At 43.3% G+C, this 27,446-nt stretch overlaps 1 protein-coding gene across 1 annotated transcript; it reads left to right on the top strand.

Moving 5' to 3' along the window:
* The first annotated feature begins 2,719 nt into the window (after positions 1 to 2,719).
* On the top strand, positions 2,720 to 23,731 carry nfkb2 (nuclear factor of kappa light polypeptide gene enhancer in B-cells 2 (p49/p100)). Its single transcript, XM_084376348.1, has 25 exons — positions 2,720 to 2,807; positions 2,991 to 3,092; positions 4,498 to 4,586; positions 8,000 to 8,039; positions 10,044 to 10,119; positions 11,148 to 11,188; positions 13,673 to 13,771; positions 14,064 to 14,215; positions 15,683 to 15,795; positions 16,343 to 16,501; positions 17,118 to 17,222; positions 17,370 to 17,458; positions 17,887 to 18,025; positions 18,332 to 18,475; positions 18,778 to 18,948; positions 19,063 to 19,204; positions 19,293 to 19,407; positions 19,767 to 19,974; positions 20,063 to 20,232; positions 20,340 to 20,442; positions 21,302 to 21,471; positions 21,653 to 21,734; positions 21,923 to 22,092; positions 22,206 to 22,317; positions 22,720 to 23,731. The coding sequence occupies exons 3-25, from the start codon at positions 4,570 to 4,572 to the stop codon at positions 22,788 to 22,790; spliced, it is 2,688 nt and encodes an 895-aa protein (XP_084232474.1). The 5' UTR covers positions 2,720 to 2,807; positions 2,991 to 3,092; positions 4,498 to 4,569; the 3' UTR covers positions 22,791 to 23,731.
* The last annotated feature ends 3,715 nt before the right edge of the window (positions 23,732 to 27,446 follow it).

Genomic DNA, 27,446 nt, shown 5'->3' with positions numbered 1-27,446 from the left:
ACTACAGCTGACACGTGTTAAAACCAGACAGAAACCTGCGGAATGATCCTTTAACATTTACTGTTTTTCCTCTCAGGTCTCGACACAGTTGCAGCTCAAGCTAACGCTAATCTATGCAGTTAAACTTAGCAATACTTCAGCCCTGTTACAGAGCTGTCAGCCTGAACACGCTCAGCACCGAGTCTCCGGTCCCAGTTCTGCATCAGACTGCCGTCACACTGAAACACAAACGTCACGAGAGCGAGACGAGTGTTTGGCCTCGGAAACACAGAGAGATTCAACAGAGTCGTTTCATGAAGTGTTTCCACCTGCTGAGCTCCAGATGTCAGTGTGAGACGCTTTCACACCAAGAAACGACCGAACGGTGACGAGACGGTCAGAAAAACCAACCAGCTGAGTCTGACATTAAAACCGCTGCGGTGGTTTTATTGGTCATCATCATTCAGTTTTTGGCGTTTTATCCAAACAGAAGAGGACGTTTAAACTCAGAAACGTGTTGTTGCTTCAGACGCTCAGTCGATCTTGTGTCTGAGCGTCGATCTCTGAGGAGCTGCAGTGAGTTTGTGTTGTCAGGACTCGTCTGATGCTGAACGTTTGAACACATGAAGCTCTGAGTGACAGCAGAGTTCACCCTGAGCTCAGGCTGAGTCGTTGTGTTGACCGGATACCAAATGAACCCAAATCCACCTGATGAGCTAATAAAGCTGCTTCTCTCAGGTTGGAGGAGGAGGAGGAGCAGGTGGAGCAGGTGGAGGAGGTGGAGCAGGTGGAGGAGGAGGAGGAGGTGGAGGAGCTGGAGCGGGTCGGGAGGTTAAACTTAATTTCTGATTTAAATGCTTTGGGATTGTGTGTGAGCGAGTTTTTACCCTTTTTGTTAAAACCAAATGTTTCAGCAGAATAAAGAATAAAAAGCCTCATGTTGAGTTTTTCCTGTTTCATTGAAGCGTGTTCAGTTTGTTCTGCTCAGCTCACAGCAGCAGCTCGTCAGAACAGACGGGTTCTGTTCTGACGGGTTTTCACTCATTAAGTGAATATTTTTAGGTCCAAGTCAAAATTTTACTCAGCCAGAAAAATGTTTCCATGATTTCTAATAATGTTGATCATCTTTCCCTCGTCCAAAGTGTTGAGTTTAATTTTTAACTCGTCAGTTCAGTGACGTGTTTTTATACATAAAGCTTCAGATATTTAATTTATTATAATTAAATGACAAACAGTTTAATACACATCTCAAAATGACGGCGTGTGCATGGATCTGTGATAAGTCAAGAAATGTTTGAAAATATTCACAAAACAAAAGTTCAGATAAATAATCAAGTGAAACTAAAATATCTCAAACTCAGTTTTTATATTTACAGATTTATTTGTTTATGATTAAATCATCAGTTTCTTTCTGTATAATTTAATGTGTTTTTGTTTGTTGTTGTCATATTTAGTATTTTCTCTGTTTTTGTCTCGCGGGCTTCAGTGTCTGTCAGGTGGGCGGGGCTCTCCCCCTCCTTCGGCCAATCAGCGCGCTGTATTTGACACGTGTGGCCGGAATTCCCCTCGAGCTCCGGGGCTTTCCACCGCTGACTGACAGCAGGCGCGTCAGGCTCGAGGAGGAGCGCGGGGAAGTCACTTCCGGTTAACAGGGTGGACCTTCAAATTAAAAGTTTACTTCTGTGACTGCTGACAACAGATAATAAAATAAAACGCTGAAAACAGAAACAAAACTTTGAAATCAACAAAAAGTTTAACTTACAGGTAAATTAACTAAAAGTAAAAACTAAGACATTTTTTCTGTAACATTGCTACAACTGTACTGAGTGTCCCTCCTTTCTCTCTGTGTGTTTCCTATCTTGTATATCTTTTTTAAAGAGTATATGAAGTTAATATATCATTGGAAAATTAGATATAAATAAAAATAAATTTCTTTAAAAAAAATAAAAAGGTAGTTTATATATTTCCACGGATCAAGAAACCACTCCGGGTTTGATCATTTCAACTTAATATGGTTCTGATTTAAAATCCCAGCTGGCTTGTAAAAGGCTGTTCATGTACACACAGCAGGAGAAGTACAACACCAACATGGAGCCAGCTGGGCTCAGAAGAGGACGTAAACAAGATGTACATCACAATAAATCTGCTCATCTAACTACACAAAGAGAAGTATTTTAACCAAGTTACACCTTTAAAAGGCCACGCCCTCTTACACCTGGATAAAAAACTTTCCGCCATTTTGTATTTACTGGTCGATTACCACAGCTCTTTTTCTACGTCATCCAGTCATCACCTGATCTGAGGAGAACAGTTTTGATTGGATAGATCTGTCACGCAGACCAGTGATCTCAGCACAATTAAATAGAAGTTGGTGTCAGTTGAGTGTTGAGCTGAAGCGCGGGAAATATTTAAAAAAAACAACTGATAACTTTATTCACTGATTCACTGAAGTGTTTCAGCTGTCTGACGGAGTGTCCCGGCAGACAGACAGGCAGGCAGACAGGCAGGCAGACAGGCGGACAGGCAGACAGACAGGCGGACAGGCAGGTAGACAGACAGGCAGGCAGGCAGACAGACAGGCAGGTAGACAGGCAGACAGACAGACAGGCAGGCGGACAGGCAGGTAGACAGACAGACAGGCAGGCAGGCAGACAGGCGGGTAGACAGACAGGCGGACAGGCAGGCAGACAGGCAGGCAGGCAGACAGGCGGGCGGGCAGACAGACAGGCAGGCAGACAGACAGGCAGGCGGACAGATAGGCAGGCAGGCAGGCAGACAGACAGACAGACAGGCAGGCAGACAGACCGAAGTCATTACTCGTTACTCAGGTAAGTTAATGAGCGAGCTAATTGTTGCTAAGTGCGTTGTTAGCTCGTTAGCACAGCTGTGTAATCACCGCAGACAGGTTGGAGGGCGGTGAGACGCCTCCTCTGACAGCAGTTTAAATACCAGACTGAGCTAATGAGCAGCAGGAGTTAATGTGCTGGTTTTATTTTGAAACCTCCCAACAGGAAGTGTTGTCAGGTGTGTTGCTGCCGTGTGACGTTCAGACCAGTTGAGTTTTGTGGTTTTCGGGGGAACAGGCGGACAGACAGACGAGCAGCTGCTGACAGGTAAACTCACCTTTAATCTCTTTATTTCAGCTCAACACTAACTGCTGCTGATCGATAACTGATCGATAACTCGACCAGCTGCACACAGTTCAGACCCGGAGCTCAGTGTGTTGAACGGTTTCATATTAACATCAGTGACTTTAAATCTCTTCAGGTCAAAATGTTTCTTCTCTTAATGTCGAGATTTAAACGTTTAACACGAGAATTTAACTTTAATTTAAAGTGTTTGCTTTGAATTTGCTGCAGAATCAAACTCACTGACTGAGTTTATATCAAAGTGTTTCTGATCGTCGGGACAGTTTATGATTATTGTTGTTTATTATGAACATGAAGCTCAGAATCAATAAGTCAGATTCAGGAGACACTGACACGATGTATTGATCAGATCAGAGCTGAGGATGAGTTTCTGCTGCTGTTTGATCAGATTGAGCAACTGAGAGGAAAATTACTGAAGCAGCTGCAACATTCAGCAGTTTGAGCAACAGACTGTTTCTTTATTTAATCCTGTTTGACTTCTTCCTATTTTAAAAAATGTATTCACACTTTTCTTCATTTGTCAGCTGAAGTCTTCTGCTGAGGCTCAAATGATCCTGTTAACTCAGTTAAACTGCGTCTGAGAGGATTTATGTGATTATCTGATCATATGATGAACTCTTTATGATCGACTCACTGCTGCTCTGTCTGCATGTGAGTCCAGGGAACAGCCTAGAAATAGTTTTAAGGACTGAATGAAACAGAGTTTAGATTTAAGGACCCGTTATGTGATTTAAATCAGTTTGACACTTAAAAGTTCATCGCTGACGTTCAGATTCATAATCCACCTCAGCTTCGTATGAGCTCTCAGCTGCAGCTCATGGTCTTCATCGCAGCTCGTCAGCTGTTGAAATGCAAACTGCATCCACTGATGAAGACCACGATTCAGTTAAAAGCTTCAGAAAGGCCAGTAAGTGTTGCTGTGGTTGTGATCGCTGCATTAAAATATATCTTTGATTTTAATTCACTCACCAGCTTCTTAATGATTTTTACCAGCTCAGTTTTTATTCTGTCTGCTGTTGTTAATCCTGAAGGTGGCGCTGCAGCAAAGATCACACTGTTCAAGACAGACGAGATCTATCCTCAGAGGAGCTCGGCTAACGGTTTCCCCCTGCGCCCAGTGTTTGTGCTAAGCTAGGCTAATCACACTAATGCAAACGGGAGCTAAACGGAGGGACTGCTCCTTTAACAGTTCGTTGTTTGTTCAGTCGGGCTGGAAATGAAGGATTGTCCCCGAATAAACACTGAGGAGGAGGAGGAGGAGGAGGAAGAGTGGAAATTCCCTCTGATGTATTTAAATATGACTCCACACACACACACACACACACACACACACACACAGTGGTGATTAACTCCTGATCTGCGTCTGCAGGAAAATCCCTGAAGGAGGACGAACAGAAGAGCCTCCTTCATCATCATCATCATCATCATCATCATCATCATCATGGCCGGAGCGCTCAGGTGCGTCTCTGATGTTTGTTCTCTGTCATGTGGTTGGTTGTGATGTGAAGCCGTGTTTGATTGGTTGGTTTGTGGATCAGAGACGTGTTGTTGAAAACTTTTAGTTTGAGTCTTGGTAACGTTGCTTCAGACGGTCGGTGAGACGGCTGAGATGAGTTTAGCTTCCTCTGCTCTGTTTACATCCATGGTTACAAGCTTGCAGTCTTCTTCTGTGGTGCATTTCTTGGCGTGTCACATAGAAACGCAGACGTCTCATTGACTGCTGTTGTACATCCATGTTGTTTCCATATTAGACTGGGCACTGGTCCACACGCTGACGCTGACTCGTCTTCGTCTTCTTCTTTGTCGTCTTCGTCATCTTGGTCTTGGTCTTCTACAGGAGGGTCAGATTACTTATCATAGCTAATAAATGTGTTGGACAGCAGATGATGAGAGCTCTGCTTCTGCTAGAAGAACTTGATGGTTTCTGATACATGTAGTTGCAGCATTTCTTCATTTTATATCATCATGACTGAACGTCTTTGTTTGTTTGACCGTGAAAGACGTTTACGAGTGACGATGGATGGAATAGATTGACCTTGTAGATCTGCTGCTCCATCACATCCTCGCTGTCCTCTTACTTATGAGCTCCAGTCAGGAGGCTTCAGAAGGATCTGAGGTCAGAAACATGATATAATGTTCGTAATGTCCAGAACAGAGCCGTCGCAGTATCAGAGGGTCGTCCTGATTAAAGGAGTCATGGTGATGCAGAGGTGGAAGGAGAAGCATCACTGAACCACACGACACGATCAGAAGTACGCTGCACGATATCTGACAAAATCCCTTCATGATCATTTTATTTTCTGCGGGAAACAAAATGCAGGAAACTTCACCAGACTTTAATAATAATCTGTTGGAGGTTGTTTTGTATCAGACAACTGAAGAAGACTGGATTTGTCTGATCGGGATGAGCTGTGATTGGTGGTTTGATGTGTGGGCGGAGCTGCAGACGTTTTGATGATCAGTCATGGAAAATAAGAACTGAGTTTTTCTTTTGCATCAAGTAATTTCAGCAGGACGTTGAGTTAATTTGTAAACCGAGACTGTTTTCAGTTCAGTACGTCGCGTCAGATTGATTAGATTGATCCGGATCAGGTGTTTTTGTGGTCGGATGAAGACTTCACAGAAACGTTCATCAGTCAGAGGACAGGTTGACAGAAAGTCGCCGTGTTTCACAGAATCAGGAGAGTAAAATCACCTCAGTGGATTCCTGCAGAGGTCGAAGGTCACACAAACTTTCCCCTCGGGTTTTCTCTGACTGAACCTGCTGTGGGTTTATGTTAATGAGGCTGTCTCTGCTGGCTCCTCATTGGCTGCTGCTGTCACAGGGGCCAGTCCCCCCGCCGGGGGGATGAGACGACTCGGATCAGGTTTGAGTCAGACTCTACAGTGAGACCGAGGAGAGACAGGAAGTCCAAGTGACGAACCAGAAACCACCAGAAAGACGAGTGAAGAGGAAGTAAAGAGAGAACACGAAACTTTCTTCACGGCTTCGTCCTTTAAACCTGCTGCAGCCTGTTCTCTTTTAACAGTATTTATAGTCACATGAGTGAGTTTGTTGTCAGAAATGATCTCAGATGATTGTTTGAGCTCTCAGCCTCAGCTCGGCTGCATGTTGTCAAAAACAATGAGATCTCTCAGACATTAATGTTTCTGAGGCAGAAAGAAGGACGATGAAACGCCCGGCGACCACCAATCAAGACACATATTTAAGTGTTATTGTGGAATAAATTTAAGATTTCATTAAAATGTTTCCACCTCAGCAACATATCAGGAATTAAAATAATTCAGCGTGCAGGATTTAGAAACACTGCTGTATGTGTTCATCTGCAGAGAGCTCAACTGACGCTGTGTTTAAAGAGCTCACATGCTAATGTTCAGCCTGTTAGCATGCTAACATTAGCTAATCATCAGTAAACAGTTGAGGCTGATGTGATGTCATCAGTTCTGCAGGTGTTTGGTTATAAACCAAAGTACAACGTTGAGCTGAGTTCATCCTGAGGGAACCTGAACTCAGGGTTTCACCACATGATGAGCATCAAGATTCATCTTCAACTTTGTTCACTGTGAATTTATCTCGTTTTTCAAATGAATGACGTGAAAATACTGAAGAGCTGAAGAGTCTGTAACATCACTGCAGGTAGTTTATGTCCGGAAGCTTTACACTTCATAAGTGTTTGTTTCTCCGGGTGGAGACGAGTGTTTACATGTGTTACCTGCTGTGACACAGTGAGAAACATATCAATAATAATATCAATGATGTTTAAATATCATGATTGTTGTGATCGTTATATCAGGACAGTCTGAAGCACATTCATTCACTGTGACACGTCCATAAACACATGTTGTTCAATGTTAAATAAATACTCAGAAAACCACTGTGTCATTGTTACACTGTTAAACTTTATGTTCAGATCAAACATGTTATATCATGTTTGTCAGAGAGCTTTTTGTTACCAGGCTAGCTGTTTCCCTCTGTTCCCAGTCATTATGCTAAGCTAAGCTAACCATGCAGTGTAAACATGTCTGGTTTTCAGCTGGTTTTCCATCATGTCACCCTGTTCTCATGAGAACGTTCAGACTTTAGTTGTGTGCTCAGAGATTAGTTGAGGCTGTTTCAGCTCTTTGTATCCTCACATCTGATTTAAGGTTATTCTTTGTAGTTAATTAGTAATGTAATGGATTACATCCTGAGTGTACAGTATATGTCCATCGTACAGTTGACAGTGAACACTTCAGGTCCTGGGTCAACAGTTATAGCACAGTTTTACAAACAATGTTTTAAACTGTCCAGCACGACACTGAAGCAGAGGACAGAGTCTCTCTTTGTCTTTGTCTCTCTGGTGTTTAAAGAACAGTTTCCTGGTTCTCTGCAGAACCCGTTCTCTCCTCAGTGCTCAGTTTATTATCTGCAGCAGCACAGTGACATCATCATCAGTAGCTCCGCCCCCCTCCGTGCTGATCTGGAATTCTGGGGGTTTTCCTCCGATCGGCCACTTCCAGGAAGTGACTGAAAACAGCCGAGAGGAGGGAGGAGGGGCAGGACGACACACACACACACACACACACACACACACACACACAGAGAGAGAGGCTGTACTCGAGTCTCTCGCCCGTCATGTGAAAGTGAAACAGACGGCTGCAGCTTTTATTTTGTCGCTCCCTTTGTTGATTTGTTGTTTCCTGGTTCATCGTGTCGGACGTTACTTCAGCAGAGACACACACAGATTCAACAGCCTCAGGTCAGACACAGGATAGGTGTGTGTGTGTGTGTGTGTGTGTGTTTGTTTGTGTGCGTGTGTGTGTGTTCACTCTCAGGTTAAAGCCTCTAACTGTTTGTCTGTTTGTCTGTCTGTTTGTTTGTTTGTTTGTAGGATGACTGAGGCTCAGTTCATCAACGCCTACGACAGCGACGTGAGTCCTTTATTCTTCCATCATTCACTCTGACTGTTCAGATTGATTATTAATGACTTCTCCTGTTAATTAATGACTGCAGTGTTTGTGTGTATGGGCTCCTGTGAGGGTCAGAGGATGTTGTGTGGCTGAGAGACGGTGTAGAGGGATGACCTGGACGATTGGAGTCATGGACACGGACGCTAGCTGGTGTCTGTGTTGTTGTTTACATAATTAAGTTAAAGTGTGTAGTCGTATGTTGGACCGTTGTGTAGAAAAGTTCTGGCTCCTTCACTTATTTTAACTTATTTATCTGTTTCAGTTTGAATTGTTTAACTTTGCGTCTCAGTCGGGATCCAAGACTAACTGGTTCTTACTTTGTTAAACATGAGTTAGTCTGCTGTGAAGCTGCGAGTGTTTCAGTGAGTCGTTCAGTTCTGAAGTCAGAAAGACTGAGAGCAGAATAAAGTCACGTTCTCCTCAGTTACTCACTCATTAGATGATTTTTAATCATTGATTCATTTCAAATAAAGTCTGCTTTGATCTTTTACTCAAATTATTCAAATGGCACAAAGAAAAATTCCCAGTTTCTGCCGAAGTCGACCTTCTAACGATGATCAGAAGTGATTTGCATGTTGCATCATCGTCAGACACAATGTGGGAAATTTAAACTGTTTCCTGCTTTGAATCTGAAGCAGTTTGTCTTCTAACTTCACTGTGACTTTAAGAAACATTCACAAACTGGATCGATGTTCAGTTTAACAGGCTGATAGAAAGTGTTTGTCCTGAGAGTTAAAACCAGGTTTGCAAGAGTTTTGACCAAGATGGCAGCAAGTTAAAGTTACTGGATATAAAAATCAAAAAAAGATAGTAAACAAAGCTGTAAGCTAACAGACGATAACATCAGCAGTAAAAACAAAATAAAACCAACTGAAAGTCTTTTATTTGAGTTATTAATGAACACAGTCACATAGAAACGTGTACAAATCTTCCTGCTGATTAAAGAACAAAGTTCAGTGAAATGTTGAAAATACTGAAATAGACTCAGTTTACAGTTTTCATGATTTATAAATAAATCAAAATAACATCCAGAAAACTGGTGTGAAGAATTGTATTCAGTAGTTTGGAAGTTTAAGAATACAAAAAGATATTTAATAGGAAGTGATGTTATTATAATTCTGTTTCACAATTAAAATCAAGTCATTATTTTGTGTTTTTTCAGTTATTGTTCACGTAACTTGATGTTTACATGATGCGTTCTGTTAAAGCAGCTCTGTGTAGTTTTATAGAAGAATTTTAATATTTACAATGTTAATGAGTTAATAACACAAACTTTCAATAAACGTGAATAAACAAGCTGTTCTCAGAGGAAAATAAGGTCCAGCACAAGATAAGAGAGGTGGCAGGGTCCGCCACATATAAACAAAGTAAAACAGTATAAATTGTGTTGTCCTTTAAGCTCAGTTTGTTTATTCAGTTTATTCATCATGAAAACAAAGAGAGTTTGATTATTTAGTTTGTTTAGGCTGAACAAAAATCAGCCAATGAGGATCTTTCTCTGCTCATTAACATTTCTTCACCTAATCTACAGACTGCTCCTTTAATTAATTACGTTGCCTCAAACTTCAGTAACTTTTATTATTAATGATGAATCAATAACTAACTTAAATCATAAAGCAGCTGAGGATCAATTAAATAAATAGTTTAAACTTGTGGATCCAGATGATGTTCGGGGGTTTTCACAGGAGAGATGATTCATATAATCAATGACCTGATCAATCAGCTCATCATCTGAATCCAGAGAGTCATGTTCTCGTGACGACGAGGTGGAAGAAAGTCTGAGTGATGAAAACATGTCGGCTGAAGGGCTCGCTCATTAAGACAGATATTTAAATGGATGGATGGATGGATGGATGGATGGATGGATGGATGGATGGATGGATTGATTGATTGATTGATTGATTGATTGATTGAAATGTGCCCGTCACAGTTTCTGATGTTAAAATATTCCTTCTTGTTGTTCAGCTGCAGATGAATCTGATGCAGTACGACTACATTCCTCCAGTGGACATAAAGACTGAACCCTACATACCTGAGACAGGTATGCACACGCACGCACGCACACACACGCACACACACACACACACACACACACACACACACACACAGGCCTCTTCCCTCTGGTGTGAGATGTAACAACATGAGCTCAGACTTCTCTCAACGTTGTTCTGGTTCCTCGCTCACCTGGAACCTGGACACTTATTACATCTAGACCCTCAGAGTTCTCGCAGGTTTCTGGGAGCCTGTTGTGGTTCTTTATAGAACCTTTTATTTGCACCTAGAAACACGAGTCCAGTCTTTTCAGGAGCTCCAGGTGAAACCAGACGAGCATGTTGAGGCCGACAGGGAACAGGAGGACGGTTTAAACACAACCAGGACTTCCTGAAGTTTCAGTCCTCAGTGCAAGTAACAGATTACACACAGACAGGAAGCTCATCAGGAGAGCTGGTCTGAGGAGGAACTATTGGAGGAACCTTGTTTGTATCTGGAGATATGAGTCGGGCCTTTTCAGAACCGTGAGTGAGAGTCTCTAGAGTCTGCGAACACTGATGAACCTGTTCTCACCTTCTACAACCTCCTTTAGATTTCTCAGAACCTGTGTCCAGTCTGTCTAGAACCTCATCCAGGGCTGATGGTACTCTTTTGAGGCATGTTTGTGTCTTTAGTAAAGACAGACCGTTTGGGTGGTACAGATGCAACATGGTCCTGATACCTGGAGCCTTGATGACACTTTGGATGTCTTGTTCAAACATGGAGATGAGGTCTAAAACTCTTCTTCTGTCGGAACCAGTGGAATCATTTCTAAAGAACAAGAGTTCCCATCAGGACCCTGACCTGAACTTACTCACTGCAACAGGAAACTGAGACCCCGTTTGTCCCAGACTGTAACTGATCAGTACCCGGGCAGCTACAGTTTCTAGAACTTACTGATGGGGAAAAACCTTCATCCACCTTTTTACTAACAAAAAGTCCAGTGGCTGGTGAAATAGTGAAAGTGGCTGGTGAAATGTAGAAACCATCACTTACAGTTTCTGTGCGTCATTAACTCAACTCTTCTTTGTGTTTCAGCTCACGGTCCGTACATTCAGATCATCGAGGAGCCCAAACAGGTGAGAAGAATATTCTACTTCCTGTCTGTACACGTAGAGGTTTTACAAACAGTGTTGGTGTTCAGTGTCTGCAGCCAGTTGTTGTGGAGCAGCTGGAGTTAAAGCCACAAACAGGAAGTTGGTCAGAGGTGACGGTGGAGACGCAGGGTGGAGAAACACTTTGTTGATGACTGAAGTCTTAAAGTATCTGGTTTGTTCATGAAGGCGTCCCTCAAGGATCCACATGAGGCCCCCTCATATTACACTTTTATTTTAAATTTAAATGTTGTTGCTTTGTTTTTCGCTCACACCACAAACCACCCACATGGTGTTTGACTGGACCCTGTTCAGGTGGTGTTGGTCTGGTTGTTTGCTTCATATTAGAGTTTATTAGTGTTGAACCGGGTCAGAGGTGAAAACATCAGAATATCTGGAGGTGATGAAGGTTTCCCACGAGGATCATCAGTCGGCCCACTGCTGGATTTTATTTGTATTTTTTTCATTTCATGTATTTTTCAGTTCATACAAATATACGTACGAAGTCGGCTTCAGCTCTTCTGCAGCCGTCATACTTTCTATATACAAAAACTATTTCCAGGTTGAGAGGAAAGCTGCGCCTCGAGGGAAAGTGGGCGAGGAGAAACTCAAACAAGGGTCAGTACTGTTTGTTAGATACAAGCAGCATAACAGAGTCGTTCATACCTCGTCTGTACAGGTTTTACATCGTTAGTCCGCTGAGTGCAGAAGCTAATGAACACTGGAGGCAGAGCGATCCTCTCCATGACGTAATGTTTCACTACATCACAACGCTCTTGTGTTGTGGGCGGTTCAGGAAGTAACCAGCGCCTGGTTATAGCTGCGGGCCGATACCAAAATACCATCCATGTATTTATCAGCCCACTGCTGGTTTTATACATAAACATGACTTTATTACTTAATTAACAGTTAATTAACAGCGTCCTGTCTCCCGCTGAGCTCACAGCAGACTGCTCTGAACTTACAGAGGAACAGTGTGTTGATCAGCTGTTTCTTACTGCTGACGTCAAGAACAGACAATAATTCATCTTCATACTGATTTAATGTGTAAAGCACTGTTTTGTAAAGCAAACAGCAGCACTGACTGACTGACTGACTGACTCTCTGACTGACTGACTCTGACTGACTGACTGACTGACTGTCTGTCTGTCTGACTGACTGACTCTGTCTGACTCTGACTGACTGACTCTGTCTGACTGACTCTGTCTGACTGACTCTCTGACTGACTCTGACTGACTGACTGTCTGACTGACTGACTGACTGACTCAGCAGGACGTGTGAACTACACTGAAGTATAATCTATGTTGTAATAATGTGAAAGCAACGATAACAACATGTAGTAACACTGTGTCATTAGACAGTGATGTAAGAACACATCAACATGATCAGACAAGCAGTTAAAACACACACACACACACACATAATACAGACTAATAACAAGAGAGGGCAAAACATCATCATCATCATGATGAAGGTGGAGAATAATGTCAGAACAGAAGGTGTAAATACACACACACACACACACACAGTGACACAGTGAGGGTGTTTCCCGGCGCTGCTCGGTCCACGTGTCGCAGTAACAGACACTTCCTTGAATCCAGGGTTTTCCCAGCAGTCATAAAACAACAACAACAGCAGCAGCAGCAGGAGGTCAGGGAGTTTCTGCTGCTGGAGGTCAGGTGACCTCACCATCACCTGTATGCAAATCAGTTCTGTTCTGAAGACAAAGAACCGGGCTTTAACTGAACAAACATGACGACACCACAGACGGATCATCAGAGATTAAATATGAAGGGTCACAAGACACAGTGATCAATAAAATCACACACACACACACACACACACACACACACACACACACACACACACACACACACGTATTATAGATTCAATAATAACTTTATTTAAATTAAACAAAGTCACAGTTTCACCTGATTTAAACATCAGCAGGTGATGAAGCAAATAAAACCAGATGATTTTATTATTTTATACACAAAGATGAAGAGTGAAATACACAACAACAACAACAACAACAACAACAATAAGATGAGACATGTTAGAAGTAAAACTGAATCCTTACAATAAATCATTAAAAGTATCCAAGACAAATCTGATCAGTGATGAAATGTTGAATGAATTGATTTTCTCGTCAATCAGATAAAAACATTGATTGTGACGATCAGCTGACTCAGTTTATATGTAACTATATGATCAGTTACTTTACTGATACTTTGATACTTCAGTACTTTTAACATCAGATACTTTAAGACTTTTACTCGAGTACTCTTCATTTGTGTGACTTTAATATTTTAACACTGTATCTTTACTTTAACAACACTGAGCCTGAGCTGTTTAGTTCTCCAGCTGTACAGACAGTAATCGATTACAAACGTCCAGATTAACTTTATTAATGACCGACTGCTCATTAAAAGTGTGTGTGTGTGTGTGTGTGTGTGTGTGTGTCCTCAGAGGGGCTTTCGTTTCCGTTATGAGTGTGAGGGTCCGTCCCACGGCGGGCTCCCCGGGGCCTCCAGCGAGAAGAACAGGAGGACGTACCCGACCGTGAAGGTAACGTCTACAACGTGTCGACAACCTCTCACAACAGACACACACAGTTTAAAGGGACAGTTCACCCGAACACACCAGCAGGACTTATTATTGAACTGCTGCATGAGTCCCATGATGCGTTCAGGTCACGCAGGAGTTTTTGAAATCACCACAGAAACATTTACTTTGAATACTTTAAGTCCATTTACCTTTAGAGTCCATACTTTTACTTAACTTGTAACAGAGTATTTTTACTGAATACTGTAGAATTCACCTCAGAAGATGATATTTAATAATAATTTCTCTCCATCAGATCAATAACTACGTGGGTCACGCCCGGGTGGAGGTCCAGCTGGTGTCGCACTCCGACCCTCCTCGTGTTCACGCTCACAGTCTGGTTGGACGTCACTGCACCGAGAACGGCACCTGCACGCTCGACATCGGCCCCAACGACCTCACCGCCTCGTCAGTATCCAATCACAGCGCAGCGTCTTTAACAACACGTAGACTGAAAAATGAGACGTCAGGGAGGAAAGTTTTCATGATTCACTGATGAGCAGCTGGATGACGCTCAGAGGAAAAGTCCAGAGAGGAAGTCAGGAGTTCTGTTTTTAATCCAGGTTCAGGAAACACTTTGATAATAAGAAACGTCGCTGACAGATCAAAGTCCAGATGAGATGATTCCTGTTACTGAAGCAGGAGTAAAAGATAAAAACACAACAGACTGATGATAAAAGTAGAAGGAGTAAATGTTGACATGTACAGAAGCCCTGAAGGGTCAAGATTCAGACGTATAACTCAGTTTGAATTAGTTACATTTTATTTGTTTTCTTGAGATCACAAGTTATTAATGTCACTACAACGAAATAACAAACGTAACCAACAGTTTGATCTCGAGAAAACAAACTTTATTTGTTATCATTAAAAAAACACAAAACATTTCAGTCGTTCTCACAGGAAGTAAAGTTTGAACCATTAAGTGTCAAATACAAGAACAATAAGACACATGTAGAAAATACAAGTGAACTACAATACAAAGTAAAACAAAAGGTTTAAATGTGATGATATTAAGAAGTGAAAACAGTATAACAGATAAAAACACATGAATGATTTCAGAAGAGGGATGAGGAAATTCAAAACTGCAAATATTAGTAATTGAAACCTCTGAGGGGAATTTTATTAAAGAAGTGAGTCACCGCTCTGATTTCTACTAACAGAGACTCAAACACATCAGCTTTACTAAACATCAGAAGGAAACTGTTGTTTCTTATTAAAAGCTGGTTAAACATATAAAAATATTTCTTCCATGTGTCAGACGCCTGTGGAAGAAGATTTAATGAATAAATATGTTTAAACATTTAAACTCAGTGTCCAAAGCTACAGAAACATAAGAATAAAAGATAAAAACACAACAGACTAATATATATATATATATATATATATATATATATATATATATATATATATATATATATATATATATAAATAAATAAATGAAAGAAAGAAGAGACGGATGAACACATGACTTCATAACAACGATAACAAAACAAATATTAGTAACTTCCAACGGGAGATTTTACTAAAGAAGTGAGTCATCACTGACTCCTACAAAATAAAAGTTCAAACTTTACTAAATGTCAGAAGGAAACAAACGAGCGAGCAAACTGTTGTTTCTGTATCACTCAATTAAAAGATAATAAATATTTAACTTCATTCACATGTGAGTTTATAACATCTGAAAGTTTCCTGAAAGTTTCCACGATGTTCCCGTTCTCCTGAAACATCGTGGAAACTTTGGCTCGTGATCGAACCAGCAGTGTTTAAAAAGTCAATAGAAGAGTTTTTATAAAATGTTTCCATAAAGAAGAAATATATATGTGTTGGAAACATGTTCACTTTGTAACATGTTTGTGGTGATGTCACTTCCTGCAGCTTCAGTAACCTGGGGATCCTCCACGTCACCAAGAAAGGTGTGGTGGAGGTGTTGAGCCGGAGGCTGCGGGAGGAGAGGAAGAGACAGAAAGGAGCTCACTATCACCTCACAGGTGAGCTGCTCACCTGTCGCTGACACCACATGGTGCAGATGAGAAAACACTGACTCTCAAAATTAAGATTTCATTTTTCATCCTGTCGACGTGAATCATCAAAATCTCCTTGTTTCATGTTTTAGATTTAAAAAGTCTTTAATAAAAGTTGTTTATTATAATTTACTGTTGTTGTCTTGTAAAACACGCAGTCACATTTCTGTCAATCATTGTTAGTTTTCATCTTTTTTATGGTGACTGGGTTTGGATCAGTACAGGAGAGGATCAGGACCGGTGAGAGTCCTCAGAATTAAGAACAGTGGTCCAAATCCTCCTGTAATATTTTGTATATTTTAGTTCTTAAATCTTTGGCACGTTTGATGCAACATGTTCTGTAGATCCAACAATAAGTCAAAACCAAACACAGGTTAAAAATAAAAACCTGTTCTCACAGCAGATTTTAAAGTTCAGATTGTGGATCAGAACACAGAACCAGGACTCTGAAAGTCTTTAATTAGACTTTGATCAGGATGAAGTGAAATATGTCAAACTGTCCGTCCTGCTTCAGATTCAGAGGAAACCTCCATCCTGAAGGAGGCCAAGGAGCTGGGCAAGGTGATGGACCTGAACATCGTCAGGTTAAAGTTCACCGCCTTCCTGCAGGACAGCAACGGAGGATTCACCAGAGCGCTCAAACCCGTCGTCTCCAACCCGATCTACGACAGCAGTGAGTCCACACGGCCCGAAACATCTAAAGGTTTCCTGTTTGTTGACAGGAGCAGCTGATTGGCCGACAGACTGCAGCTGGTGCTTTTCAAAGGAAGCTGCTTGCATGTGCAGCCTCAGTAGTTTGTTTTGATGATATTAATATTCCTGACGGTCGATCATCAGCTGTCCACACGTCTCTTTTGACAGTAAGAGGCACTTGTTTGAGGCGGCCATCTTTGTCGTCAGTAGTTAATTTTCTGACCAGTTTAAAAGTCGCAGCAAAGTTTATTTTTCAAGTTTTCACAGAACATTTGATTCCTACAGACTCGGAGTTGTTTGGTTGAGGGAAGTTGGAATTTCCCAGTCGGGAGTTTCAACTGGAAGTTTTTGTGAAATGGGCGACTGCATTAGAAGTACTTTTACTTTTGTTTAAATATATTTGGATGGTAAAACTTTTGACTTGTAACAGAATATTTCGACACTGTGGTATTAATACTTCCACCTCTGGTTCTGGTACCGGTACTGAGCTGGATACTTGCCTCACTCAACTTCAAACAAAGCACAGTGTCTGTCCTCGCTGTGGAGGAAGATTCAGTCTGATGATCTTCAGCATCCTGTTTGTGTTTCTGTTGCAGAGTCACCGAACGCCTCCAACCTGAAAATCTCTCGGATGGATAAGACGTGTGGCTCGGTGCTCGGAGGAGACGAGATCTTCTTGCTCTGCGACAAAGTCCAGAAAGGTGAACACATTTGATTTAAATCAGGCAGCTGTGGAGCGGCGTCAGCTGTCCAGACTTCCTCGTGCACACAGTCATAATTATAGTTGATGTGAAATGAAGGATTAGGATAAAGATTCATTAACATCCGGCCTCTGCTGCACGTTACAGACGACATCGAGATCAGATTCTATGAGGAGGACGATGAAGGAGGCTGGGAGGCGTTCGGAGACTTTTCACCAACCGACGTTCACAAACAGGTAGAGTGTGTGTCTGTGTGTCTGTGATCAGTCGTGTGTTTGTGTGAATGACTAACACTCGTGGAGGAAGTGCTCAATGTTTGACACCACAACAAACAGAAGATGAAGAACCAGCAGCTCGTCTGTCAGCGGGGAATTCCTCCAAACCGCCGACTCAAACATGAAAATATTTAACATTTTATTTTATCTCACAAATAAAGATGGAGAGTGTCCCAGAACAAAAGGGAGCAGGAATCGTAACAGCAAACATAATTATGTTATAACGTGACGAGTGATTTAATCCAAGTTTAAAGTGATTTAATTCAGATTTTGAGTGGTTTAATCTCTAGTTGACCTTAATCCTGATCCTGATTCGTTCAGTTAGTAACTTTTCAGTGTTTCCGTCGCTCAGATAAACCAAGTGTTAATCTGCTCTTCTCTCTCCTCAGTACGCCATTGTGTTCAAAACGCCGCCCTATCACAGCGCAGAGATCGAGCGGCCCGTCACCATCTTCCTGCAGCTGAAGAGGAAAAAGGCCGGCGACAGCAGCGACCCCAAACAGTTCACCTACATCCCACAGGTCCAAGGTGAGGCACGGCGCTGGGAAACAGCTCTGCATCAATATAACAGTGTTTAACCTGTAAATCCCCGAAACTCTGACAGGAAGCTGCTTGTTTTGGGGTTTAATGTCACAGTTTTGGGGTTTCCCTCGGTGGAAACAGTTGGCACGCAGCGAGTTTCAGTCGTCACCTACTCACTCAGACGTTCAGCAGCTTCATGAGCATAAAAAGTTAAATGTGAAGAAAACAAAATGTTTTCAGTGTCAGACGGCTTCTGTCCTCCCACTGACTGTCCTCATCCTCATCATCGTCTCGTCTCCTGCTCTGTTTCAGACAAAGAGGAGGTGCTGAGGAAGAAGCAGAAGCCGCTGCCTCACTATGAACCCTGGAGAGGAGGAGGAGGAGGAAGAGGTGGAGGAGCTGGGGGATTTGGAGGAGCAGCAGCAGGAGGAGGAGGAGGAGGAGGAGGAGGTGGAGGTGGGGATTTTAACATGAACTTTCATACGTTTCAAAATGTGATGTATTATTATTATTATTATTATTATGTGTTCTACATGAAGTGTTTGTTTATTATGTAAAAGGATTTAAGATTATTCAAACTGTTGTATAATGGAGTTTTTTTGAATGATGTAAATTTCCAGTGAAACATTTAGAAGGAAGATGAAATGAGTTAACATTCAGTTTATTCTAAACTTTATTTAAGCTTCACAGATAAAGTAAAAGTATTCAGTGATTACATGAAGAACAAAATGAAGTCAAAACATTGTTTCCTTCTGCAGGATTCCAGTTCAACCAGCAGATGAACGGAGGAGGAGGAGGAGGAGGAGTTTTCTTCACAGGAGGCTTCACAGGTTTCGGTGGAGGGGCTCAGATGTCAGGCTCCGCCCCTCAGACAGGGGTTACCCAGCAACAGACGGGCTCACCACTACAACAGCAGCTGTTTCACATCGGTAAGAAGCTGCATGAACAAACGGTCGTGTTGTTGTCCGTCTGTTCGCTGATGATGGGACTCTGTTCGTGTCCAGATTAAAATCTGACCTCCTCTTTCTCTGCGTCGTTTCCAGCCGCCACCCTCCACAGTAAAGCCTCTCAGAGCGCCAGACAGACCGCCGCCGCCCTGCTGCAGTACTGCAGCACCGGGGACGCCCGGGTCCTTCTGGCAATCCAGAGACACCTGTGTGGTGTCCAGGACGGAAACGGAGACACGTGAGTTTATAATTTAATTTTGTCCTACAAGCTGACTGAAATGACAACCTGAAGGGCAGATATATATTGTGTTTGTTGTTTCCTACAGTCCTTTGCACCTGGCCATCATCCACCAGCAGACAGGTGTGATCCAGCAACTGATCCACACTCTGCTCAACAGCCAGCAGCAAAACATCCTCAACACAGCCAACCACCTCCGACAGGTAGCTAACTGTTTGACAGGTAGCTAACTCTAGCTAATTTCCTAGGGCAGGTAGCTTACTCACAGCCATCCACCTTCAACAGGTAAGCTAGGTAGCTAACTTCATCTGACAGGAGGCTAACTTCAAATTACTCGCTATAATAGAGCTAATGACTTCTTACAGCACCTTCACAAAGCTAATTAGCTCTGACAGGTAGTTAGCATTAGTTACCTGTTAAATCAGCTCCCCACCTTCACTTAACATCACTAACCTGATGACTCACCACAACACAGCTAACTACCACTGACGTCTGTATCCAATGTACATACCAGCTCAGTCCCAGGTGACTCACCTGTCCTCTGACTCCTCTCTGTCGTCAGACTCCGCTCCACCTGGCTGTGATCACCCGGCAGGTGAAGGTGGTGGAGGTGTTGCTGAGGGCGGGGGCTGACCCCAGCCTGCTGGACAAAGACGGCCGCAGTCCCATCCACCTGGCAGCGCTGGCCGGAGACAACACCACACTCCGCCCCCTGCTAGCTCACCTGGGAGAACGCCACGCCCACCTGGTCAACACACCTGACTATCACGGTGAGACGATCAGACAGATTGATCAGGATAATGTTTTCTTATGGTGACAATAAAACAAACTGAAGAGTTACCTGTGTTACTGTCTCAGGTCTCCACCCGCTCCACCTGGCAGTGAGGAGGGACGGCGAACGCTGCCTCCGCCTGCTGGTGGAGGGCGGAGCCAAAATCAACGCGCCCGAGCAGAAGAGTGGAAACACGGCGCTGCACCTGGCTGTCAGAGAAAACCTGTTCAAGGTGGCGTGCACACTCATCACAGAGGTGAGACTGGCACATGCACACACACACACACATGTGCACACACATGTGCACACACACGCACACACACACACACACACCATTAGTCACTGACTGTTTGTTGTGTACAGTTGAAGGCGGACGTGAACGCGTGCACGTTTGGAGGAAACACTCCGCTCCACCTGGCCGCCAGTCTGGGCTCGCCGACGCTCTGCTCCATGCTCGTCGCTGCAGGTGAGACACAAAACACCTGAGTGAACAAACGTCAGCGCTGTTCAGTCTGAGATCAACATGAGTACCTGACAGCAGGGATTTTCTACGGTGGCCCTGCAGGGTCAACAAATGGGGAACAAAATGAACTTTTGTCCAACAGCCAGATGGTGACTGAAGAAAATCTAGTGTGATATTTGACACTTTTCTGCTGGTTTTAATTTTGACCTGACTGCAGTTTAACCAACACGTCACAGACCAACACGTCACAGACCAACACGTCACAGACCAACACGTCACAGACCAACACACATTTCCCTCCAGAGAAAACTAATTTAGCTCATTTTCCAACATCACTTGACAACAAGCAACAAATCTGAAACCATCTCGTGTTTTTACAGGAAGAATCACTGAAACAGCTGATTAATGGACAAATAGTTTCACATGTATAATCTGTTGAGCAGTTTAATTTATAAAACAGTTTTTATAAACTGTAAAAATCTTCATTTGTAAAGAAACTGACGTGTCAGATGAATGTAGTGGAGCACGATTATCTGGTTGAATGGATCAGTTTGGTCTAAAACAAGATAAAATGTCGATCAGCGTTTCGTCCTCAGACATCTTCAGTTTATTGTCACAGAGGAAAGAAACCAGGAAACATTCACATGTAACAAACTGATTCATCGATTATCAGAGAAGTTGGCGCCTCATCCATTAATCGTGGCAGCTGATGAGTTGAGACCAACCGGAGGAAGAACGGTTCAGAGTAAATGTGTAACTTAGACTGAACACAATGTTCTGCTGTGTTCTGTGTCAGAAACAGAACCACTGAGGACTAAATGAATAAACGTACCTGAGTGACTGAACGTCGTCTGTTCTCCAGGTGCTGACAAGAACATGGAGAACGACGAGCCGCTCTTCTTCAGCTCCTCTTCAGATGAAGAGCAGGACGAAGACGAGCCAATCAGAGAGGAGGGCCCCTCACAGCCAATCAACCCTCGCAAGAGACCTGCGGGAGGACACACCCCCCTGGACCTCGCCAAGTGCCAAAAGGTAATCCTTTCAAAATAAAAGTCAAGGACAAAATAACATTAATCAGACCTGTTTATATTAGAAGAATCAGGATGAGGAGGATGTTTGTTTTCTGATTGGACAAACGGCAGCCAATAAAAAGCAAATCAACACTGAAGCTTCAGTGTTATGTTCTTCTCACCTCCTCGTCTCCTCTCCCCAGGTGAGGAACCTGTTGAACTCCAGACAGAGTCCCAAGTCGAGTCGTCACAGCAGCAAGAAGATGAAGCCGAGCAGCTCAGAAGGTTCGTTCTTCACAGCCGGCCTCTCACTGGACCATCTGATGGTCACAAGCAGAGATCAAGTTCAAACTGAAGCTCACAGGGAGAAACGTGATGTTTTAACCACACTGCAGTCTGATCAGATTTCAGTTAGAAGTAATCAGATTACTCTTGACAGCAATGCAATAAACACCTGTGTGTTGGTGTTGCAGAGGTGGAGACCTCGGGGCTGGACGAGGACACTCTGTCCCGGCTGGTGGAGGTGTTGAGCGTTGGAGACGTTCCCTGGAAGAAGCTGGCGGAGAAGCTGGGGATGATGACGCTGACTCACCTGTACCTGGACAGTCCGACGCCGTGCCAACACCTGCTGCAGCACTACAAGGTAACACATCACCATGACAACCGAACACTGAGCCAAACTAGAATCTGACTGGAGACGCAGATCTCGTCACGTTGAGTGTGATACAACAACAGTGTCTCTGATTTACCCGACAGCTGGGTGGAGGGCCGGTCCAGGGTCTGGTCGAAGCCCTTCAGTCTCTCGGTCTGACGGAGGGAGTCCGACTGCTGAGACACACTGAGCTACAAGACGACAAGCACAGCACAGGTAACGGACACAGACACACACAGACACACACACACACACACTTCAAGGTTGCAAAACTGTCGTTTCGCTGTTTTTAAAGACAAAAACAACAGAATCTTTTCTCATGTGAGCTGAAACTAGTTTTGGTGTCTGTCTGTAAATCACTGGAAAATATTCAGGAGTTAGACAGAAATGAGTTGTGTTCATCAGCATTTTCAATTGTTTTCTCAATTTGTCTCTACATGATCAATACACTTGTTAGCATAAAAAACATTGTTACTCAATACTTTTGTTGCTATAAAAGGTTTTGTTGCTATAAATAAAGTTGTCATTTCAAATAAAACCTGCCGGGTGGATTCACAGAAAAGGTTCAGAGTGAAACATCAGCAACACTCACCTGTTCATATTTTTCTGTCCCATCAGACACCACGGTGGACAGCGGCTTCGGCAGTCAGCCAATGGAGGAAGAGGAGCCGCCTGTGGCCAATCAGTGACGAGCAGGAAATGAAATCACCTGAGTGTCTTCAGGAGCGTGGAGCGATCCTGCAGGAAGCAGAAGTGGACTGAATGGACAGAGAGTCTGATGTTTACCTGCAGGAGACCAGGGCTGCGTTCAAGACCCACAGACTCACAACAGGAAGTCTGCTTTCATCAACAAGTCACCAAAAAGTTTTAAAAATTAATTTAAGGACATTTCTGTGCGGTCTGGAACGCAGCACGTCTCACCTGTGACGTCAGAGCAGACATGAGTTCAGATGTTACTCACCTGTGTTTAGTTTGTTTGTAAAAACTTTATTGGAGGTGTTGTGTTGTTGTGTGGAAGCCCGCTGATGCCAAGAAGAGAAAATGTTTTTAATGTTGTGAATGACGTGAATAAAGAATACTGTAAGTAACAGTTGTGATGTGTTCAGTCAAATTGTGACGAATAAATTATGAGACAGTTTTGACTCAAAGTCAAAATAATGTAAATTTAAGTCGGTTAAATTTGTCATTTTCAAAGTCTAACTTAAAATGTTTTGAAATTATTATGACATAAGCCGGTTAGAGAAATAAATGTTTCAGGTTAATTTGGTCAAAGTTCTGACAATTGACTTTTTTAAAAAATCTAAAAAATTAAATACAAGATAAAACTGTCAGATTTATGATTTAATTTTTTTTAATTAAATAAAATTTCTTAAATGTCGTCTCTCCTGAAAAATGACATTTTGTTTTGGACTTTATCAGAAACCGGAGCGGGTTGTGCACCGTGTCGATCAGAATGAATCTGTTCTCCGTTATTTTTTAGTGTTTGTCGAGGCTGTGTGTGTTTTTACTAATACTGTGTATTCATGTGGTTTCTCTTCTTAGCAGCCTGAACATTATTTAATCAGCGTTTAACGAGACAAATGCTGCACTGTTTCTGAAAACTTTAATAAAAAAACGACTCAGACTTCAACTTTTGTTTTCAAAATGTTTTATTTTTGCCTCTAAGCCTTCAAAACATGTTTGTGTTTCACTACGACCAAAACCTCACAGGAAGTGGACAGTATGTACAACTATCGATCGGCGAGCCGGCGGCAAACATTCAGACCGCAGCGAAGCCGAAACAACAAAAAACTTTCACAGAAACTAAAATCAGTTTGTGTCGTCGATCAGAGACGATGAACAGAATAAATTAAGTGGAGGATCGAACCTCAGACGAGGTTTAACATCTGACTCGCTCTAAAATATCTAAACCAAAGTGCCCTAACACGCAGCAAGCGCTAGCCAGGCGTTAGCCCAACTACAATATGGCTTCTCAATGTGAACTTTATTTACAAGGTTTGGACACAGACGAAGAGCTGAAAGCGGCTTTAGACAAGTTCATCCTATGCTGCTTTACATTGCACAGTGCGACACAAACACCCGAAATACACAAGTGTTACTGGATATTTGAGGAGTAAATACGACCCGACGGGTCAAACAGCAGCAGGAGTTTAATCTGAACCAACAGTTTCCTCCTGCATCAACCAGCATGTCCATGTTAGTCTGATGAAGAAGAGGATGAAGGGCGACGTCTGGTCGTCACGTCACTGCTGTCAAATAAACCTCAGAGGTGTTGACGTGAACGTCTGGTCACAATGTCAAAGGTACTGAAGGAGTCGTGTCACAGGACGACTTTAAAGTACGATGATCGTCAGAGCCAATCCAGTGACAGAAGAGAACTGGAGCCAATCAGAGGCTGAATCAGGAGCATAAAGACATGAAGCTGAAGCAGATGGATGATGGGAGTTGAAGTTTCCATCGTAGCTTTAAGATTTACATGAGCTTCATCTCAGATGACAGACACGGTGACGTCACCCAGAGGCGCCTGAAGAGCCGGCGCAGAACCGAGCAGAACCGAGCAGAGCCGAGGTCTCCACAGGTTCAGTATTAACCAACGAGAAATGATAACTCGTCTGTTTTGGAGCTGCTCACACTATTGTTTTCTGGAAAGACTTGGCTTCTTGAAGGGAAACTGTTCGTACTTCCTTTGAATGTAACGATGGAAACTTGCACTATTGTTAAACTCTGAACTTTTATTAGAGAGATTTCATATTCATGAAGCAAAAGTCAACCTCACCCTTCAAATTATTCTGAAGTGAAGTTGAGTGATTTATTTATTTATTGATTGATTGATTGATTGATTGATTGATTGATTTATTTATGACAGTAACCGTTTCTGTTCGTCACTCTGAACTGTGACTCTTTGTTTACACATTCTATTGAGAGCTGAAGCCCCGCCCCTCAGGTTACTACAGAACGGAAGCCCCGCCCCTCAGGTTACTACAGCGCGGAAGCCCCGCCCCTTCCGGGTCCTCATGGACCTTATTGATCAGAGCTTTGTCTGCTAGTGATGAAGAGAGACAGGTAATGTGTTGATCCTGTTTGAACTGTGTCATCAATCACACACATGAAGTTTGTCATCAAACTAATGAAATATCAGACTGTGACATCATTATAGTGACGTCACAGCCAACAGCGTCGTCAGTGACGTCGTCTCGTCACTCAAACGTTGTAGAGCTGCTCCTGTGTTTGAACAAACTGCGTGAGATTTGACTTTAATTACAACAAAGTGACACATCGTGTGTGTGATTGATGACCCAGTTCAGACAGGATCGATACATTACCTGTCTCTCTTCATCACTACCGGACAAAGCTCTGACCAAGAAGGTCCACGAGGAACCGGAAGGGAGCCCTTAGTGGGTGGCACCAGCCGTCGCCATCTTGGCAGCTTGGCGGCTAATTAGATAAACAAGCGCACCTGTCTGGATGCTACCAGGCTAGCTGATGCTAACAAGCTAACAGTGTTGTCACGTGAGGATTAGCTCCCTTCACCTCACGGAACTCGCGTGAGTTTAACCGCAAACAGACAGAAGACATTTTCCTATTAGCCGCAAGATGGCGACCAACAAGTGACACAGAGGGAGGCAAGTTAAACTCACCACCGTCTCCTCCTCCTCCTCCTCCTCCTCCTCCTCCTCAGTCAGCGAACAGCCTCAGAAGGCTTCAGCTCCTCTCTGTCTGTCTCCGTGTCTCTGTCTCCATGTCTGTCTCTGTCTCCGTGTCTCGCTGTAGCAGCGACAGTGCAGATAAATCGTTTCAGCTGCAGCTGTTCGTCATTAACTCACAGCTACCTGTCAGTCAAAGAGGCCACGCCCCTGATGATCTGAAGGTTGGACATGGACTCTGACTCACCGGTGGAGCCTCTAGTGGCCGTTAGAGGAACTGCAGGTTTGAACTCGTGCAAAGAGCTGGAGGTCTCAGATCGATCACAGCTGATCAGTCAGATCAATGAGACTCTGGCACCGTCTGTGATCATGTGACACCCTGCCAGTCTGTTAATCAAACCCCAAACACCACAGAGACTCAGACGTCCTCCAGCAGCAGGACAAGGGGACGTTAAGACAGATTCAAACTGCTGTAAATGTCCTCTGGGTCAACCAATCAGCACGAGTCTCGACAACGTCACAGAACTTCACACAAAATGGAGAAAAATCTGACGGTTAGCGCCAGAACAAGCTAACAGAGAGCGGAGAAGAGAAACAACCAGGCGGGACGAGAGGTCTCTGTGGAGACATGTCCTCCAGATCACAGCACAGCAGGGCCTGATGGGAAACGAAGTCTGACGAGTGTGTTCTGAGTCTGAAACACCTGAACTGACTCAGCACAAAGGACCTGCAGTTCTTCTCTACTGAACTTTAATCTAACGGGGAAAAACACAGCAGCGTGAGCAGCGTCCGTCAACACCAACTCTGACCTCCATGATGGAGGCGAGTCATGGACATCCGAGACCAGCCACAGATCACGAGCACTGAGGAGGACTGAGATCAAGATGGACGGTGTGATGTTAAATGAAACAGACGTGTCAGTACCTTTGAGATGTGACGTCTCTACAGTCTGTTCAGCCTCTGAAGGTCAGAGACGATCAAACAACAGAAACGGCTTCATTCAAACTGTCAAACGTCTCCGTTTGTCTGAGTGTTTCCTGTTCTGTACCGCTGGATCATCATCCAGAGAGTTTAAACAACACAAACACAAACATCAGTTTGTTCTCGGCTGCAAACGATCAAAAAAAATCAACCAGCACAGAAAATAAGATAAAAAAAGGTTGTTTGCTCCCTTCAGGGTCCAAAGTTTTCCTTCAGTGTTTCCGGCCCGGGAGTCTGGACGCAGCCGACACGAACCGATCAGACTGACAGAAACATGAAAGATGAAACTGTTGGTGACATCAAAGTTGTTTCTGGAGCCCGACTGAGAATACATCTGGACACAACATACACATTTTTAGGTGGATCGTCCCTTTAACACATTAACCAGCTCAGAGTCAGAGGACGCACTCACAGCGCCTCTCTGCCCCCGTGTGGCCGTGTCCTGTCACTGCGGGTGCTCTTCATGGAGCTCCTGCTCAGTTTGTTCACAGCAGCAGCAGCACCATGAGTTCTGACCACAGGACGGGCTCAGGCGGGTCCATGTTCCAGTCACATCACTGACACAGAGGGTCGCAGTACGGAGGCCCACAGCTGCCAAAATACAACAGGAACAAATCTAAATCTCTCAGTTTGGACTTTTGGTTCTGCGCACTCCTCACAGTTTAATACAATAATATTGTTTTTATTGTTGAGTTATTAATTATTATTACAATATATTTG

This window comes from Pagrus pagrus (genome assembly GCF_965226575.1).
Source record: "Pagrus pagrus genome assembly, chromosome: 15".
Taxonomy (NCBI): Eukaryota; Metazoa; Chordata; class Actinopteri; order Spariformes; family Sparidae; genus Pagrus; species Pagrus pagrus.
The sequence above is the reverse complement of the archived record's forward strand: the minus strand, read 5'-3'. Positions and strand labels throughout refer to the sequence as shown.

Coding starts and splice junctions, on each gene's coding strand:
- nfkb2 (XM_084376348.1), top strand. Junction 15,796..16,342: donor AGCTCACTATCACCTCACAG/GTGAGCTGCTCA, acceptor GTCCTGCTTCAG/ATTCAGAGGAAACCTCCATC. Junction 19,205..19,292: donor CAGGACGGAAACGGAGACAC/GTGAGTTTATAA, acceptor TGTTTCCTACAG/TCCTTTGCACCTGGCCATCA.